At 40.2% G+C, this 20,173-nt stretch overlaps 2 protein-coding genes across 2 annotated transcripts; one reads left to right on the top strand and one right to left on the bottom strand.

The window, feature by feature from the left end:
- On the bottom strand, window positions 1-336 carry LOC115965135. Its single transcript, XM_031084326.1, has one exon. The coding sequence runs from the start codon at window positions 334-336 to the stop codon at window positions 1-3; it is 336 nt and encodes a 111-aa protein (XP_030940186.1).
- Window positions 337-4,597: 4,261 nt separating this feature from the next.
- LOC115965134 lies at window positions 4,598-5,671 on the top strand. The gene has a single exon (XM_031084325.1). It carries the CDS (start codon window positions 4,598-4,600, stop codon window positions 5,669-5,671), a length of 1,074 nt encoding a protein of 357 aa, XP_030940185.1.
- The last annotated feature ends 14,502 nt before the right edge of the window (window positions 5,672-20,173 follow it).

Here is a 20,173-nt window from a genome sequence, read left to right as displayed (position 1 = left end):
CTAAAGGTAATCTCCGACTGTCACCAATAGGGTGACCGCACCTAGTGGGTACACCTGTGTTCCTCCAAATCCTATGAGCGGGGCATTGGTTGGGATCAATCGTTCCTTCTCTATTCTCATTTGTTGGAAGGCCGGATAGTACAAAATATCAGCGAAGCTTCCATTGTCTACCAGCACCCTGTAGGTATTGTAGTCACCTACCCATATATTGACTACGAGTTCATCATCGTGTGGGTGGTAGAGACGTCGGGCATCTTCCTCTGTGAACCCAATGACGGGATTGTTAACTAGTGCCAACTTTGGGGCATACCCTGTTAGTTGAATATTCTGAACCATCTGTAAGTATGCCTTTCATGCCTTCTTAAAGGAACTAGAAATGCTGCCCCCTATGATCATCCTTATATCTCCCATGGGTGGCCTGGGTCACTCGTTCTCTCTTCGGACTGGTGCACCCGGGTTTTGCTCCGTTCCTTCCTTGCCTACGAATTTCTACAGCTTTCCTTGACGAATGAGGGCTTCTATCTGTTGCTTCAAGTCATAGCAATCAAACGTATCGTGGTCGTGGTCTTGGTGGAAACGACAATACTTATCCCTGGGGCTCTTGCTGGGATCACCCTTCAATTTTTCGGGGAAAGTTAATGCTCCTTCATCTTTTATCTGCATCAAAACTTGATCAATCGGGGTATTCAGGAGAGTGAAGTTTGTAAACCTCCCCGTCAGGGGCCTGGATCGTAGATCCTCTCTCTTATCTCCTGTTCTAGCCATCTTCCTACCCCTATCCTACCGGGCTTCCTCCTGCCTCTCTCTCTTCTTAGGTTTTTCTTCGCATGCCAGCAGTACATCTTCAGCATTCATGTACTTGATGGCCTTGTAAAGCACATCTGACATGGTTTTCGGGTCATTCTTGTATAAGGAGAATAAAAATTTACCCTTTCGTAATCTGTTCATGAAAGCTGCTACGAGGATCTTGTCATTGGCTTCGTCAATCGAAAGTGCTTCTTTATTAAAACGGGTTATGTAGGACCTCAACGTCTCATCCTCCCGCTACTTAATATTCATCAGGCATGTAGTAGACTTCTTATACCTATGTCCCCCGATGAAGTGCAATGCGAATTGGGCGCTCGACTCTTTGAAGGAACTAATGGAGTTGGGCGTCAGCTTGCTGAACCATATCCTTGCGGGGTCCCTCAACGTGGTGGGGAAGGCCCTACACATAATCTCGTTCGGTATCCCCTGAAGGTGCATCAGGGTCTTGAAAGACTCTAAGTGATCCAGCGGGTCCTTGTTTCCATCGTAGTTTTCCACTTGCAGCATTCGAAACTTTGGAGGAAGGGGAAAAGAGTTAACGGTCATGGTGAATGGTGAATCTGTTCTGTGGACCAGATCGTCGAGATCATTGGAAACTCTTCCTTTCAGCGTGTTCATCATGCATTCCATCCGTTCTTTCATCATCTGCTTCTCCTCGACAATGTGGGGTGGGGCAGTATCAGTAATGGATGGACGACTCATGTCTTGTCTATTCGGTCTACTCGGGGTGTTACTACCCTCCGACCCCTCCTGGTTCCTCCGGTCAGCACTGGTACCTTCTTGATCTTCCTCTTGGGTTCCCATCGTCGTGTTCTTCTATCGCAATTGTTCCTCTAGGGTTTGGTTTTGTCTGGTGAGGCGTTCCACTGCTGCTGTGAAGGTTTGGACCTATCTCTCCAGGGCAGTAGGTTGTGGCTCGTCTCCCTGAATGTTGTTGGTGGTTGCCATCAAGCGAGTAAATACCATGCAACTCTTCATCAGAAAAGCATTTGTATGGCTTACAAGTCATTGTCTTTCCCACAGACGGCACCAACTGATGATGTCGAAAAATTACCAGTGAGCCACACAGTCCTCGCACACTCAAAGTAAGACCTACACAACAAAAAGAGAAAACCTAGCAGAGAGCATCGGTGTAGTGCCTACCAAATACCCTCCGAAGGTCAAGTTAGAACTATTCTCATAATTCTAGAGTGGTAGAGAGGGGTAAATTATGCGTACTTGTTTTGTGAGGGTCTTTGGGTTTTTATAGTAGTATAGAATTAGACTCCTATGATTGCGCAACAAGTCTTTTCCATATAGGGAAAATCCTCATTAATGGGCGTATCTTCTAGAATCCTCTTTGTGTTAGAATTCTACTCATGATGGGATTCTGCAAGCTAGGGTTAATCGTGAGACGCAAGTCGTTTCCATTTAAGATTCCTTGGAGACCACATAATGACCAAATTAGTGCCACGTGGCCCATTGGTCCGTCCACCCCGGCCCAATCGTACCGGATCCATCCACTTACCTTAATCTGTCAGGCCCATATAAATGGACCCGTCATCCATAACTCTAATCCGTCATCTTCACTATTCTTCCTCTTCATGACCAAAACATGAATGTTCACTACACTAAAAACCTTTCACAGAAAAATTTTGACAGCATATATTTCGATTAGGAGGTAACTACATAATATTGACTTTAAAGACTTCTTGCAGATGCATTGTTAAAAAGTCATGCTCTTATTGTGTTGAATGATTCATATCGAGTGTCACTCCTTAGATATAGAAGAAACTAAATGGGTAGCATAGATGATCAAATTCTTAATTATAAAAAATTTACTTTTTCAAATTTTCAATTGTCCTGGCATCCCTAGAAATTGCTACAGATGCAAATCATTAGCCATGAATTTTGTTATTTATAATTTCTTTAATGAGATTGGTTCTTTAATCTTAGTCTTTTTGGATTATACTCACTTCGATTACATGTGATAAGGGTAAAATTGTGAATGTGAATATTCATGAATATAGTATCATGAAGCGACGTTCAAAATAGACCCGTCGGCCTCACTTGTCATAAATGGAAAGCTGACACTACTAAGCTGAAGGGAGTAGGCGAAGCTGACGACCCTAAAGAGGCTGACGACCTCGACGAGGGAGTTGGCGAAGCTGACGACCCCGACGAGGGGGTAGGCGAAGCTGACGACCCTGACGAGGCTGACGACCTCGACGAGGGAGTAGGCGAAACTGACGACCCCGACGAGGGGGTAGGCGAAGCTGACGACCCTGACGAAGCTGACGACCCTAACAAGGGAGTAGACGAAGCTGACGACCCTAACGAGGCTAACGACCCCGATAAGGGAGTAGGCGAAGCTGACGACCCTAACGAGGCTGACGACCTCGACGAGGGAGTTGGCGAAGCTGACGACCCCGACGAGGGGGTAGGCGAAGCTGACGACCCTGACGAGGCTGACGACCTCGACGAGGGAGTAGGCGAAGCTGACAACCCCGACGAGGGGGTAGGCGAAGCTGACGACCCAGACGAAGCTGACGACCCTAACGAGGCTGAAGAGAGTAAGCTGAAGATAGTAAGCTGAAGGCAGTAAGCTGAAGGCAGTAAGCTGAAGGCAGTAAGCTGAAGACCATAAGCTGAAGAGAGTAAGCTGAAGGCAGTAAGCTGAAGAGAGTAGGCTGAAGAGAGTAAGTTGAAGATAGTAAGCTGAAGGCAGTAAGCTGAAGACCATAAGCTGAAGAGAGTAAGCTGAAGGCAGTAAGCTGAAGGCAGTAAGATGAAGCTGAAGAGAGTAAGCTGAAGATAGTAAGCTGAAGGCAGTAAGCTGAAGGCTGTAAGCTGAAGAGGGTAAACTGAAGAGAGTAAGCTGAAGGCAGTAAGCTGAAGGCAGTAAGCTGAAGAGAGTAGGCTGAAGAGAGTAAGCTGAAGGCAGTAAGCTGAAGACCATAAGCTGAAGAGAGTAAGCTGAAGGCAGTAAGCTGAAGGCAGTAAGCTGAAGAGAGTAGGCTGAAGAGAGTAAGCTGAAGATAGTAGGCTGAAGGCAGTAAGCTGAAGACCATAAGCTGAAGAGAGTAAGCTGAAGGCAGTAAGCTGAAGGCAGTAAGATGAAGCTGAAGAGAGTAAGCTGAAAATAGTAAGCTGAAGGCTGTAAGCTGAAGAGGGTAAACTGAAGAGAGTAAGCTGAAGGCAGTAAGCTGAAGGCAGTAAGCTGAAGAGAGTAGGCTGAAGAGAGTAAGCTGAAGATAGTAAGCTGAAGGCAGTAAGCTGAAGGCCATAAACTGAAGAGAGTAAGCTGAAGGCAGTAAGCTGAAGGGGATGCACAAAGCTGACGGTCCCGACATAACCTTGACTTGGCTTCCACGCATGGGTATATAAGAAAATACCTTGCACATCACGTTCAGTGTTAAACTCCTACAAGGAAAGGATTCCGCAAAATACGCTTATAAAGACTCCTATAAGGAAAAGACTTCTACAGTAAGAAAAAGAGGCCAATCCTCTACTACTATAAAAGCCTCAATATCCTCACTAACTAAGGTATGCATAATTTACCCTCTCTAACATTCTAGAGCAGTGAGAATAGTTCTGACTTGACCTTCGGAGGGTATTTGGCCGGCACCACACCGGTGCTCTCTGCGAGGTCTTCTCTTTTTGTGTTGTGCAGGCATTGTTTCGAGCACGTGAGTGTCGTGTAGCTCACTGACGATTTTTCAGTATCATCAGTTGGCGCCGTCTGTGGGAACGAAGCATACTTTAGCCTATCGCTTCCCAGACAAAGAGTTGCATGATACTTACTCACTCGATGGCAACTACCAACAACGTTCAGGGAGACGAGCTGCGACCCACTACCCTGGAGAGGCAGGTCCAAACCCTTATGACAACATTGGAACGTCTCACCAAACAGAATCAGGACCTTGAAGAACTGCTACGGCAAAAGAACGCCGCTATGGGTACCCAAGGGGAAAATCAAGAAGGTACCAGTGCCGAGCGAAGAGACCAAGAGGGGCCGGAAGGTAGTAATGCCCCAAGCAGACCCAAGCGACAAGATATAAGCTGTCCATCCGTCACTGATATGGCTCAACTCCACATTGTCGCGGAGATGCAGGCGATGAAGGAACAGATGAATGTCATGATGAACGCCCTCAAAGGACGGGTGTCCAGCGACCTTGATGATTTGGTCCACCAAACCGACTCGCCGTTCACCGCGTCCGTCAACTCCTTCCCCCTTCCACCAAAGTTTCGTATGCCGCAAGTGGAAAACTACGACGGAAACAAAGACCCTCTAGATCATTTGGAGTCCTTCAAGACCTTGATGCACCTTCAGGGGGTACCCGACGAGATCATATGCAGAGCTTTCCCCACCACGCTGAAGGGTCCCGCAAGGATATGGTTTAGCAGGCTGACGCCTAACTCCATCAGTACTTTCAAGGAGCTAAGCGCCCAGTTTGCTTCGCACTTCATTGGAGGACACAGGTATAAGAAGTCTACAGCATGCTTGATAAGCATCAAGCAGCGGGAAGATGAGACGCTAAGGTCTTACATAACACGCTTTAACAAAGAGGCGCTTTCAATTGATGAAGCTAACGACAAGATACTTGTAGCCGCTTTCACAAATGGACTGCGGAAGGGTAAGTTCCTATTTTCACTATATAAGAATGACCCGAAGACTATGTCGGACGTGCTTTACAGGGCAACCAAGTACATGAATGCTGAGGACGCGCTTCTGGCTCGAGAGAAGAGAGAAAGGCAAGAGGATACGCGACAGGACAGAGGGCAGAAGATGGCAAGAACTGGAGACGCTGAACGGACAGAAGCTACACCACCCGTGGAACACCAAGCACCTACGGAAGTACTACCAGTAAAAAGGATGGCATGAAGAGTAGCACCCCTTTATTTCTAGTTTACCTTAGTGAATTTTAGCTATACTCCTCAGTTTTTCTATTTACTTTAGTTTTTGCTACAATAACTCTTTTTAAAGCCCAAAGGGCAGGTCTTCGTTTTCTTTTTAAGAACTACTTTTTCTATGAATGCATGGTTTATTTTAATAAGAGGAGTTTATTCACGCATGGCCAAAGTCGCCTACGGGTGGACGGTCACTACGCTAAGTTACCTACGGGTAGACACATGGCCAAAGTCGTCTACGGGTGGACGGTCACTACGCTAAGTTACCTACGGGTAGACGCATGGCCAACGCCTACGAATGGACGGTCACTACGCTAAGTTACCTACGGGTAGACGTATGGCCAAAGTCACCTACGGGTGGACGGTCACTACGCTAAGTCACCTACGGGTAGACACGTGACCGAAGTTGACTATGGGTGGATGATCACCATACTAAGTCGCCTACAAGTAGACGACCAAAAAGGTAACGAGGCTCCAAAATTTAGTCACCTCAATTAGTCCACGACCCCAAGTGGACAACTCACAAGGTGACGAGGTACCAACACTTAGTCACCTCAACAAGTCCACAAAGTGGAGGAATCCAAGTCTACAAAATAGACGACCCTAATATGCAGTCCATTAAGTGGACAACCTCATCTCAAGAGGATGAAATATTATCAAGTCCATAAAATGGACAAGCTTATTAAGTCCACAAGATGGACGATTTCATCCTAGGAGGATGAAAAAATTATGAAGTCCATAAAATGGACACAAAGTGGACAAACATGTCTTATTAAGTCCACAAGCTGGACGACCTTATTAAGTCCACAAGCTGGACGACCCTACTAAATCCACAAAGCAGACGACATTGCTAAGTCCAAAGTGGACGACCCAATCCTAAGAGAATGAAAAATTATTAAGTCCACAAGTGGACGAGTTTATCATTAAGCCTACAGATTGGACGAGTCACTTAGTAATACCCACGAAATGGACGATTGCGCCAAGTCCCCAAAGCGGACGAGCCCATAAAGTTGACGAGTTCGTCCACTAAAGGATATGACTAAGACGATGGTTTTAACATAAAAGACAACGAGATGAACAAGTCTACTAAAGAGACGAGTTGGAATTATCCAAATGAAAAGAACTTAAACTCCATGAACCTGTCAGTTTAAGCTGACGAGATCATGGAGTGGGGGGCAGCTGATAAGGGTAAAATTGTGAATGTGAATATTCATGAATATAGTATCATGAAGCGACGTTCAAAATAGACCCGTCGGCCTCACTTGTCATAAATGGAAAGCTGACACTACTAAGCTGAAGGGAGTAGGCGAAGCTGACGACCCTAACGAGGCTGACGACCTCGACGAGGGAGTTGGCGAAGCTGACGACCCCGACGAGGGGGTAGGCGAAGCTGACGACCCTGACGAGGCTGACGACCTCGACGAGGGAGTAGGCGAAGCTGACGACCCCGACGAGGGGGTAGGCGAAGTTGACGACCCTGACGAGGCTGACGACCTCGACGAGGGAGTAGGCGAAGCTGACAACCCTAACGAGCTAACGACCCCGATAAGGGAGTAGGCGAAGCTGACGACCCTAACGAGGCTGACGACCTCGACGAGGGAGTTGGCGAAGCTGACGACCCCGACGAGGGGGTAGGCGAAGCTGACGACCCTGACGAGGCTGACGACCTCGACGAGGGAGTAGGCGAAGCTGACAACCCCGACGAGGGGGTAGGCGAAGCTGACGACCCAGACGAAGCTGACGACCCTAACGAGGCTGAAGAGAGTAAGCTGAAGATAGTAAGCTGAAGGCAGTAAGCTGAAGGCAGTAAGCTGAAGGCAGTAAGCTGAAGACCATAAGCTGAAGAGAGTAAGCTGAAGGCAGTAAGCTGAAGAGAGTAGGCTGAAGAGAGTAAGTTGAAGATAGTAAGCTGAAGGCAGTAAGCTGAAGACCATAAGCTGAAGAGAGTAAGCTGAAGGCAGTAAGCTGAAGGCAGTAAGATGAAGCTGAAGAGAGTAAGCTGAAGATAGTAAGCTGAAGGCAGTAAGCTGAAGGCTGTAAGCTGAAGAGGGTAAACTGAAGAGAGTAAGCTGAAGGCAGTAAGCTGAAGGCAGTAAGCTGAAGAGAGTAGGCTGAAGAGAGTAAGCTGAAGGCAGTAAGCTGAAGACCATAAGCTGAAGAGAGTAAGCTGAAGGCAGTAAGCTGAAGGCAGTAAGCTGAAGAGAGTAGGCTGAAGAGAGTAAGCTGAAGATAGTAGGCTGAAGGCAGTAAGCTGAAGACCATAAGCTGAAGAGAGTAAGCTGAAGGCAGTAAGCTGAAGGCAGTAAGATGAAGCTGAAGAGAGTAAGCTGAAAATAGTAAGCTGAAGGCTGTAAGCTGAAGAGGGTAAACTGAAGAGAGTAAGCTGAAGGCAGTAAGCTGAAGGCAGTAAGCTGAAGAGAGTAGGCTGAAGAGAGTAAGCTGAAGATAGTAAGCTGAAGGCAGTAAGCTGAAGGCCATAAACTGAAGAGAGTAAGCTGAAGGCAGTAAGCTGAAGGGGATGCACAAAGCTGACGGTCCCGACATAACCTTGACTTGGCTTCCACGCATGGGTATATAAGAAAATACCTTGCACATCACGTTCAGTGTTAAACTCCTACAAGGAAAGGATTCCGCAAAATACGCTTATAAAGACTCCTATAAGGAAAAGACTTCTACAGTAAGAAAAAGAGGCCAATCCTCTACTACTATAAAAGCCTCAATATCCTCACTAACTAAGGTATGCATAATTTACCCTCTCTAACATTCTAGAGCAGTGAGAATAGTTCTGACTTGACCTTCGGAGGGTATTTGGCCGGCACCACACCGGTGCTCTCTGCGAGGTCTTCTCTTTTTGTGTTGTGCAGGCATTGTTTCGAGCACGTGAGTGTCGTGTAGCTCACTGACGATTTTTCAGTATCATCAACATGTTTTTATTAATAATTTGCATTACTTCCACAACTAAACTGAAAACCATAACAGCTCATTACTGTGTTTTGGGTATGGCTGAATATGCTTTGGGTGTTGATTTTGGGGCTTATTGGGTTTGAAAGATTTGAGGTGAAGAGAGTTGGGGTTGAAAGGGTGTGATGGATCATGGAGCACATAGACCTTTTATTCTAGTTACCTTGGTTGTCAATGGCTATCAACAACCATTATTCTTCTCTGAAATTTAGTTGTGTATAAATATTATATATCCATGTTTGACAGCAATTATATATTTTTTGAAATCTGGTTAAAAATATATGGTACTAATTTTAATGCCACTTTGTCAACATTGGTTACATTGATTCTTTTTCTTGTAAGATCTTTTGTTGCTAAAATTGTTCTGTACTTCGTGGGATAAAAGAAAAATAGACTAAACAATGATATTATTTTTGTACCTAGCTATAAATTCTGTAGCTCTCCCATATTTCTTGTTATGGGTACATAGCTAAAGTTTTGCTGTTTTGTTGGCGTCCAACATAAGCTAATAGTTTGCTAACTTGGGTTCTCTTCTTGTTATCTTTGTTATAGTTGATTGGCTTACTCAAAGAACTTGGCATACTGAGCAAATGATTTACAAATTTTGACACAGGCAATTTAGCTTTTGAAGCTTTTGTACATTCACATTAAATTTTGAGTTTTATAAGTTTTTCTTGGGGAAACATTGGCATCTTGAACTGGAGCAAAACATGAATAAATTTGCTAGTGATATTCAATTGAAAATAATGCATTGTGAGAACTCACACTAACTTGCAACTTTATTTTAAGGAACTTGATGAATCTTTGCGAAGGATTTCTCTAGTTGGTTATAGTGTCTATACCAAGTGTTGAGTAATTTTTCTTCTTTGTTTTTTGTTTCCGGTCCTTGTTACTCTAGTTCTTTGTTTGTTTGAATTTATTTTTGTTAAAGATATCTTGCTTCTAAAATTTTAAATTGTCGTCTATATAAGTCTGCCGTTTTGTTTAAAAACATTTTCCCCCCTTGGTGTCTTTGTTGACAGGTATCATAGAAATTCTTTATTCTTGCTTAATAACTTTGTTTTGTTTAATCTTGTTTTCTTTCACAATTTTTTTGCAGATGTGTCAAGCCAATACCAGATAAGTAGTACTGATTTTGTTTTACTCCACTTTACAATGAAATATTAGAGAGGCTAAAGAGTGCCTTCATGAGTTTTTTGGAATAAGGTTTTTTTGGGATCCAATTGAGCAGTCAACGCTCTTGGCTGCCATAGTTGCACCGCTTGAGATCATCACAGCATTTTATCATGAAACACACACTTTTTTCCTACCTTTTTTTGCTAGAATCTTGAAACATACACCTTTTAACTACAATTTTTGTTAGAATTATGTATTTTGGTGCTAGAATCTTGAATCATACACTTGTATTGAAGTCTATATTTCAATAGAATCCTTGTTGTTGTGGTTTTGTAATCAAAGCATATATCTCAATAGAATTTGTACATTTTTAGATTAAATTCTTGTTTTTTTTTTTTTTTTTATGTGTTCAATTTTAAGATTACAAGATTGCATTTGTCACTAAAACTGGTTCGTTGTCTACCAATTTTGATGAGGGAAAAAAATACAAATTAAAAAGATAATAAAGTCTCTTACCATCATTTTTTATGAATTGAAAACTACCATAGTTGGCTTGCAAACATTTCAAAAGATAAACCACAAGCATCATTATAGATATTAAAATATTTAGAAAAGAATAATTACATTTTATTCCATTCTCTTGGTTAGTACAGTATATAAAGGTTTTTTAATAAATGAATGAGAACACTCATGCGACAAAATTGGACAATACAATACATACTCAGCAAAGTCTTTCGCCTTCTTACCTAATTTAAACTAGAAAGGAGGTAGCATATGTTTGAACTATGGCTCCCTTTATAACCTTCAAACAGTAAGATCACCACAACGTTTGAGTAGCTTCTTTAGTTACAAAAAATTTGCTACATGTGCAATCAGTTGTTTAAATAGCCAGATATGCTGTCTAAGAAACTGTCCAAGGCAAAGGTGTCCAAAAATACTATCCCTTGTGCAATAATAGCCATGTCCACTGTACCTCGATTGCCCTGCTTTGCACATACAAATTCCCTTGATTTTATCTTTCCATCCTTCTTACTTTTATTTATGTAATGTTTTCTAACATCAAAACCCATTTGCCTTCCATATTTTAGCCAAAATTCCTATGCATCTTCTGATGTATCGAATTCCATACCAACTCTAGGATTCAAATTTGCATTGGCATCCATGTTTTGAGAAAATTCTCTCGCCACACTATGCAATGAATTAAAGAATACTCCTATAATTAACAAACAAATTTACAATATATCTTCTATTATAAATATAGAAGAAGGAATGTTTTTCATTGAAAATAAAAGCAGAAAATTTGTTTACCAATATTGAGCTTATCATATATAAGAATTACAGCAAACCAATATATAATCATGAGAGATGATGACCCAATAGATAAAGGACAGTTTCAAGCTAAATTTTTTTAAGAAACTGTTGAAGTGTATCATACCTATATAAAGACAAACTTTCAATTATCAAAATTTTATTTCTCAAAAAAAAATTATCAAAATTTTCTGTCCCTATGACAATAAATTTTTTCACTAAATTCTGACTACAAACTTGAAAGGCTAAGACTAAAACACTACAATTTAAACACAATCAGGACCTAAAAGCATAGAATTCAACTAATGTAACATCTAATTAAGTAAAATAGGGATTTTAGCTATATCCCCTGTATCACTGACCATTCATTTCTTTAATTTTGCTAGACCATATTTCACATATCCATTTGAAAATGTGTAAAACTAAAGTTGCAGCAAAAAAACTACCCAAAAATATTCCTCAAATCAAAACTAAATAATGATTCAATGGTGAAATATATATCACTAGTAGAACTAAAATCAAATCCCAACTATCTTGTCCCCTGACCCAACTCTCCTTTTACCCAAAAAATAATTTTTATTTTAATTCAATGTATACAAAAAAGAGAACTCACCTCCTTGAGTCGTTTGATGTTGGAAGCAACCCAGGAATCAAAGATGGACCCGCGGTGACTGTGCCATTTTGGGGATTTTCTGACAATACAATGGCCAAGTACTGTTGGAACCACAAATCTGGCCGGCAGCGACGTCGCTTCAGAGAGACCTTCACTCCTTGAGAAATGAGACAACTTCACACTTGGAGACGGAGAAAGAGGGAGAGTGTGAGTGTTTGGGGGTTTGGTTTCAAATGATAAGTTTAAGTTTTTCTTTGCTTTTGCTGTTGAGTATGAGTTGGGGCTGCCGTGACAACAGGTTGAAGGAGAGGCAGAAAGCAAGGAGGAGGGTAGCTGCGCAAGAGAGGGAAAATTTTGATTTTATGAAATTATGAACTCAAATCCATTAGGTAAGAAGAAACAGTAAGCAGGCTTTGAAAAAATTTAAGGGTGAAATAGTCTTTTCATATTTGGTGAGGTGTCAAAGTTTTGAGTCATTAGATTAAATGAAGGGTTGAGATTTATGATATTGCACACCGTGTAATACCCTAGGTATAGCACAGAATGGGATCCCAATCCATCTCAACCGTTAAAGCCATCCAATAGCTCTAGCGAAGTGCCAGCTCATCAATTTTTGTGAAAGGTAAAAAAATCCCTAACCCGCAAAAATTTTCTACAATTCGCATCTTAGGGCCCATTTGGAAATGTTGTTCTAGTAACGTTGTTTGTATTTTTTGGAAATATGTGTGGGTGAAAAAGTGTGTGAAAATACTTATAATGTTGTTTAAAAACTGAAAACATGTGTTTCCTTTTATCAAAAAAAAAAAAAAAAAATCTCGTATTATCAAAAAAAAAAAAAAAAAAAAAAACTCTCCCATAAAAATTCTTCTTAAAAAAAAATCTCACTCTTCTCTAGTCCACTGCCACCGCCACCCTCAATTTCTGCATCTTACCCAAACCACATCCGCATGCCCACTTTCTTCTCTACACTTAGTATCAGTTTGGATACACGTTGCGTTTATTGTGTCTGGTGTTTTTTTTTTTTTTTTTTTTTTGGCTGCAGCATGCGTTTTAAGGGGACAAACGACTACTGGTCATGCTATCGTTCATGAATAGTAGCCATATATTTCTGACTTTTCAGCCACTTTTCATCAGTTTATGGGTCCGTGCACTGTTCACGGGACCCACAAACTTCACTTTTCAAGAACTTTTTCATTAAAAATGGGTTCCACGGTACTATTCACACATTTAAAAATTATTTTACTACAGTGTTTTCAGTTTTCAGTTTCAGCAAAATAAGTTCTATCCAAACGGACCCTTACTCTCCTCTTTCTCTAGTTGACAAAGCAAACTTTCAACCGTTTCATGGCTTTGTGAATCTTTGTCTTACTGATTTTTTTCCCCAAGATATCCTAACTTTTACATTCTTTTTCATCAAATAGCTGTGGTAATACAAGATTTTTTATTATCTCTATTTCTCTTTTCTCTTCTCTAATTTTAGGTTTTTTTTTTTTTTCACCTAACTTGTGTAATTATGTATTTTCATGAATTTGATGTTGATACTTTCACTAAATCTGTGTAAAATTATAAATGGAAGATTAAATTGATCTTGAAATTCACAGATTTTTTTGCCCATGAAATTTTTTGCCATACGTGTTCTTGATGAATGATTTTTTTTTCTTTTGATTCCTATGATACCCACGTTGATCTCTTTGATGATTATGGTTAGTGTTTGATGGAATAATGTATCTTGAATGATTTTTGTATTGGGTATCTAGGAATTTATGTCCTATTGATTTTATAACTTGTGTTCATTCTTTTTGCACTCCATCTGTTTTATAAAATGCAATAATGATTACTAGCTTTGCACGTTTCTTTTATTTGAATATGGATTGTTGAGTTTTCAAACATTATTTGGGTGTTGTAATGTCATTTGTGGTAGTATTGTTTAGCTGTGTGGAGATTCTGGGCAAGGGGGTATAGTAGGAGGAAAAAGGAAATATACACTATCATAGCTGTGAGGTTTATGTGAGAGCATAGCTTTTTTTTTTTTTTTTTTTTAAATATATATATATATATATATATATATATATTATTTACATGTGTTTGATAATTTTGCATAAATGGTGTTTGAAAAATGCAACTTGCAATGTTTTTGGTTGTTTGCATGGTATAAATTAAAATGTTGAACCTTGATTTTAGCCATTAATTATTTGTCATGAAAGAATTGCTCGTTTTCATCTCTGCAATTTAAAGATTTTATCTTTTAGATGCAACTAAAGTTTGCAAGCTTACTTGGAATTTTTAGATTTTGGTCTATTCTTTGTAATGTTAACTTTTTTTTTTTGGTAGTGCAGGCATGTGATGCTTCTATTTTGTTGGCTTTGCTGAAGAAGAAAGAAACAATGATGCTTTTGTATATGTTTTCTATCAGATTCGTTACATGTTTATCACGGCAAGCATGCAAGACCAAGTTATGCAACATTTTTGGAGAGACAAATTGATAGGGATCAAGTTAAACACATCCATTTTGATAAGGAGATGGAGATGAAGTTTAAGTCCCATTTGGCTAGAGATAAAGATGTATTTCAATATTAGTTTAGATCGGGTTCAATAAGCTTTAGCTATCTTAGAGCATCCGTAGCAGATGTTTAAAAAAAATGTCATTTAGACACACCAAAAGTCTACTTTATTATTTTACCACATCATTTTACAATATCTTATTTATCAGATGTTCTATCATTCAGTTCTATACATTAAAATAATATTTACTACATATTAAAATAATATATTATCTCATCCCTGTCATCACCATCAACAACAGCAACGGCACATCCACCACTGCCGCAACAACAGCCATCAACAACCACTGTCGCAACAACACCGACCAGCCACCACCAGCACAAACCCATATCACCAATGCCTCCTTAAAAAAATTAAAAATTTAAAAAAAAAAAAAAAAACACAACCAAAGAGATCGGCACGGCAAATCAAACAAACCCAAAAGCAAAACCCACATCAAACACAACTAGAGAGATCGGCACGGAAAAAAACACAACCAAATCAAACAAACCCACATCCCAAATCAAACAAACCCACATCCACATCCACCGACACAAACCCACATCCCAAATCAAACAAACCCAAAAGCAAAACCCACCATTGTAGACCGATTGAGAGAAACCCGATGGTGGGAGGTTCCGATGACATGGTGGATGGCACGGCATGCTTGGCGGCGTGGCGTGGTGATCAGGCCATGGGTTGCGATGGATGTAGTGGGTCGGGTTCGTTTGGCTATGTTGGTGGACCGCGATCTAAGAGTGTGGGTCGGGTTCGTGTGGCGTGGCGTGGCATGGCTTGATGCTCAGGCCTGGGTTTCGTCGGCAACTCTGAGATGAACTAAATCGATTTTATGTATGAGATAGAACAGAAAGGAGAGAGCAAAAAAAAAAAAAAAAAAAAAACCGATGAACGAAACCACCCTAAACCCCATCTGAACCCACCCATCAAAACCCACTCACCTCTACCATGAGTCCATGACCCACCTCGCCGTCACCCAGCTCGCCACGACCTAGCTCGCCACGACCCACCTCGCCACGACCCACACCGTCACCTGACCCAAGCCGGAGCCCACGCCAAAATATACCCACATCAGAGCCCATCCTTCACTAGAGAGAGGACAATTAGACGGAGAAGGAGGAGAGAGAGCAGGATCTGGAGAAGTGGAGGTGGAGTGGCTTAGAGTGGGATGAGAGAGAAAGATGAATAAAAAAATAATAAAGTACAAATGTCATTTGAGTCCGTACAATGTCAAAAATGCAACGGTACTGTAGCATGTTGCAAAAGTTTAACACATCTGATAAAGCTCCGTTTTTTGTGTTTGGTGTGCCAAGTGCCAAATATTATAGCATTTGGCACATTTAAGAGCTCTGCTGTGGATGCTCAGTATTGGGCAGATTCTCATAGAATGCTTATCAATTGCTAGTGATGTTGATTTATATTCAGCCATGTGGAATAAATAATGTTTGATCAGTTTATTTACTTTTGTAAACCATTTATTTTTTATTTTTGGTAGAATTTTGTAAACCATATAAAACACAAGATTTGAGCTCCTTTTGTATAGACCCTTGTTATCATTTTGGTGTTTATACAGGTGTTCTATACTTCTTTTGTTGTGTGTGTTATGAACCATTTCTGATATGTATCAAGAGGCAGAGGAAAAACCATGGGATAATGTGCAAGGCTTATCTGAGAATTATGGAAGTCAGTTTAGTGTGGTGTCAATCATGTACGTGGAGTTGTTTTCTACTTTAGTTAAGCCAATTTAACCTTAGTTGTGTTTATTGAGTCTCTTGTTTTCAAGTCCTAATGTGTCAGTTATTAGCTATTTCCTTTCCTTCATTTTAGTGGTTGTGTTCCTTGTTTTTCAAATTTAAATGTTGTAATTGCTGGTATAAAACCCTTTGTGTAGAGTAATATATCGAGGTCAAGGATTCCTCAATCATTCATAATTTCTTGGGTTAATACTTGCAAGTAATTCAAGGAAGTTGCATGATTGCTTGTTAATTTTACAATTGTTGCAAACTTTCATGTCATATTTCTCATAAACCATATACAAAGAAATCTCCCAACTTTTATTACTTCTTCAAAAAGTATAAAGAAAACCAAGATCCCTTAACAAAACAATGACTAAGGGATCACTTGGCCAGGACCAAAATTCTTGTAATTTATTCTGGCAAATAGTTAATAGAGACAAAGGGAGCAAAATTGAGAGAGAAAATATATCATTATTATAGAAAAAGATTGCTTACAATAATTCAATTAGATTTCTCTAGAATAATATTACAATAAAATATTTACACGTATAAGCATTTACTTCTCCTCAAGGTCACAAAAGATCATAGAAAAGTGAACAAATTAGCCATCGGAAACAAACAACCTTGCACAACTATGTAACTTAGAAAGTAACTCTCATCATTTGGCATTAAACAACTTCCATTCCCTTCTTCCAATGTTATAAGATTGTAGCTTAAACTTGGCCACTTCGTCCCTATACACCGGAATAAGAAACCAAATCAAGCTCTCTTTTTGTTGCCAAAGGCCTTGCAGCTGAATTGGCACCTCCCCATGTACAAAGTGTTTGGAGTTTTGGGGGGAAAGGGTTCGAGCCGCGGGGTTAGCAGCATATTGTAATTATCTCTAAAAAAAAAAAAAAAAGCTCTCTTTTTGCAACTTGAAGCACATTACTACAACTTGGACCCAAAGATTTACAATCACATATTTTATACCTCCAAAGGCAAAAATAAATGCCAAAATTTTACAATTACATATACAAAGCAATTAGAAAGTAAATATAAAAATTCTGAAACTAAATTATTCATTCACTACAAATATACTTGATATAGGTATTCACAAGCTCCAATGACTTTCAACTTTCTTCAAATAAAAAGATTATTTTTGTTTTTACAAAATAATGTTTGAAACCTCAACATTCAAATTTGTAACTTGTTCAACCCATTACATAAAAATAATCTCTAAATTCATTTTTTTCTTAAAAAAAATACTTAAAGAGATACAATATGACCATGAGTTCTCCTCAGCGGCTCAACTTGCACCTACAGCAGCTATCATTTGTTACTCTCTCTCTCTCTCTCTCTCTCTCTCTCTCTCTCCATTTGTCTTCTTTATCATCATGTTTGACTCTCTCTTACTTTATTACACTCATATCGGCTTTATCAGTTATCACTTTAACTCTTATTAGTTGTTTTTTGCCTTTTCATTTTTTTAGTAGAAGGAAATTGTAAAAATTCTTGTATTTGTGTGTGTTTTTTCCCCTCTTTTAGGTGATGTTGATATATTCAAGTTTTATTTTTATTAAATTTTGTATAGTTTAAATTTCTTTTCAAGCTACTGTTGCTTCCCCTCCCTCTCCCAATCAAACACCCCACCTCCAAACAAATACATTCTAAGAGCATTCACCACAAAACTCTTAAAATTTTAGCTTTTAGCAACTCAAAAAGGCACTTTATCTATTTCAAAAACTCACTTTACAATACACCAAGCATCAAAGATTCTATTTTTACATTCATTCCATTAAAATATTATAAACAACTTATTAACATAAAATAAAACTCCCCCCACAAAAATTCATAGCAACCAACCTCCCCTAGCCACATTCACCATTTCCACCACCGTGGCAACCACAACCCACTGCCAAAAGAAAAAACCAAAACAAAACCATCGCCTCAACCACAACAATAACCATCGTCATTAACAACCCACCACAAAACCCACTAAAATAGACCAACACCACCAGCCACAATAACCACCATCACAATCACAAGCCACCTCCCAAAAATAAGAACCCTAGACAATCCACCAAGACCACCACATAACCATAACCCAAACATACCCACAATGAAAACAGACGACGACTTAGGCAGTAAGCTTTCGAGAGATGTCATCTTCTCGGTGATTTCTAGTGGAGATGAAACATAGAAGGTGAATCGATGAACAATGGTGGAAGGCTTGTGAGTCAAGATTGGCTAATTTGGGTCTCTAGATTCAGCAATCTCGCCATATGCGGGTCGGATTTTGATGAAGGTGGTGAGAGGATGGGCGAAGGAGAGAGAGGCTAAGCAAAGGTGAAGGGGAGAGAAGGAGGACTAAGCAAATGGGAGAGAGCTTGAGCTGAAGAGGTGAGACTTCCTTGTGGCCGCATGGGTGAAAAGCGTGGGTGGGTGAGAGAAAATTTTGGTCTACTGTTGGTGGGATTGTCACTAAGGCTGCATTTGTTTTGGCTTCAAACGATTTCAAGAAATCCTTTTACACCTTTCCGTGTGTTTGGTTGTGCATGGAAAATAGAGTTTTCCAAAAAATCATTTACTTTGACTGTAAAATAAGGCCTTTGACCTAGAAAATGAATGCAGCTTCTATTTTACCTTCAAATCATTTCCAGGCTCACGGACACGCAAAGAGAGGGAGAGAGAGAGAGAGAGAGAAAGAAGAGAGAGTAGAGAGAGTGAGCTAGATCGTGCCCCAACCCCTGACACACCGGAGAGATCACGCCGTTGAGTTCGCGTCGCCGAGATCGTCCTGCCGAGATCACACCCCAACACCAGCGCCGCCATCTAGATCGTCACCACCCAAGACCAATCCACCCAAAATCGATCTCGTTCTCAACCCAAAGCTCATCGGCACCGTCGTTCTCATTCTCGTTCTCGTTCTCGACCCAAGGCTCATCGACGCCGCCGATCTCATCGTCTCAAACTCATTGCCCATGACCGATCTCGTCGCCCATTACCCATGACCGATCTCTCTCTTTCCCTCAGTTTTCGATCACTCTCTCTTCCTCCGTCTCTCAGTTTAACCAAATTTTTTAGTTTAATGAATTGTTTTGAGCAGATCGTTTTCCGGAAATCGCTTTCCGAACTATTTTCCATTGCACAATCAAACATCCAGATTTTATTTTCCTTACGAGAATTTACTTTCCCCTACATTCATTTTACACTCGGAATTCGATTCACATTGAACCAAATGCACCCTAAACCTATTTTGGATTTCCATAATTTTGGTATTTTCCCACCAAAGTTTAATGAAACCCAAATTGTTTTGGTTCCTAAAAATAAAGACCCTGTGTGTATAACTGATTATCGCCCTATTAGCCTTTGTAATGTTGTTTATAAGTTAGCCTCCAAAACTCTTGCAAACAAACTTAAAAATATTTTACCTTCCATCATTGGAGAATCTCAGAGTGCTTTTATGCATGGTAGGTTAATCACTGACAATGTATTGGTGGCTTTTGAGACTATGCATCACATCAGCCAAAAAAAGAGTGTGAAGGTAGGAGAGATGGCTTTGAAGCTAGATATGAGTAAGGTTTATGATAGGGTAGAATGGGTTTGCCTAGATAAAATTATGGAGAAGTTGGGTTTTAGTTCTAGATGGAGAGATCTCATAATGCAGTGTATTTCATCTGTTACATATTTTGTTCGTATTAATGGGACATCTCGTGGTTGTATTACATTATTACTCCATCTAGGGGTTTGCGCCAAGGAGATCCTTTGTCCCCTTATTTATTTTTAATATGTGCAGAGGGCCAATCTGTTCTAATTAAGCAGTTTGTACAATGTGGTGATATGGAGGCTGTTGTTGTTTATTGTAGGGGTCCTAGGATTTCTCACTTATTTTTGCAAACGACAGCCTTATCTTTTGCAAGGCCAATTTGGAAGAATGCGAATCATTGCAGCATGTTCTTAGAGTGTATGAAGAGGCTTCAAGTCAACAACTAAATCAGGCTAAAACCTCACTTTTTTTTAGTCAGAATACTAGGGAAGATATCAAAGAGGAAACTAAAAGAAGGTTTGGTGCTCAAATTATATTGTCAACATGAGAAGTACTTTGGTCTTCCGTCTTTGGTTGGGAGAAATAAAAGGAATACTTTTAATGTTATTAAAGAGAAGTTGGCGAAAAAATTGGCGGGTTGGAAGGAGAAATTAC

This window comes from Quercus lobata, chromosome 10 (assembly GCF_001633185.2).
Source record: "Quercus lobata isolate SW786 chromosome 10, ValleyOak3.0 Primary Assembly, whole genome shotgun sequence".
NCBI lineage: Eukaryota > Viridiplantae > Streptophyta > Magnoliopsida > Fagales > Fagaceae > Quercus > Quercus lobata.
The sequence above is the reverse complement of the archived record's forward strand: the minus strand, read 5'-3'. Positions and strand labels throughout refer to the sequence as shown.

Coding starts and splice junctions, on each gene's coding strand:
- LOC115965135 (XM_031084326.1), bottom strand. CDS start 336: ATGGTTCAGAATATTCAACTAACAGGGTATGCCCCAAAGTTGGCACTA.
- LOC115965134 (XM_031084325.1), top strand. CDS start 4,598: ATGGCAACTACCAACAACGTTCAGGGAGACGAGCTGCGACCCACTACC.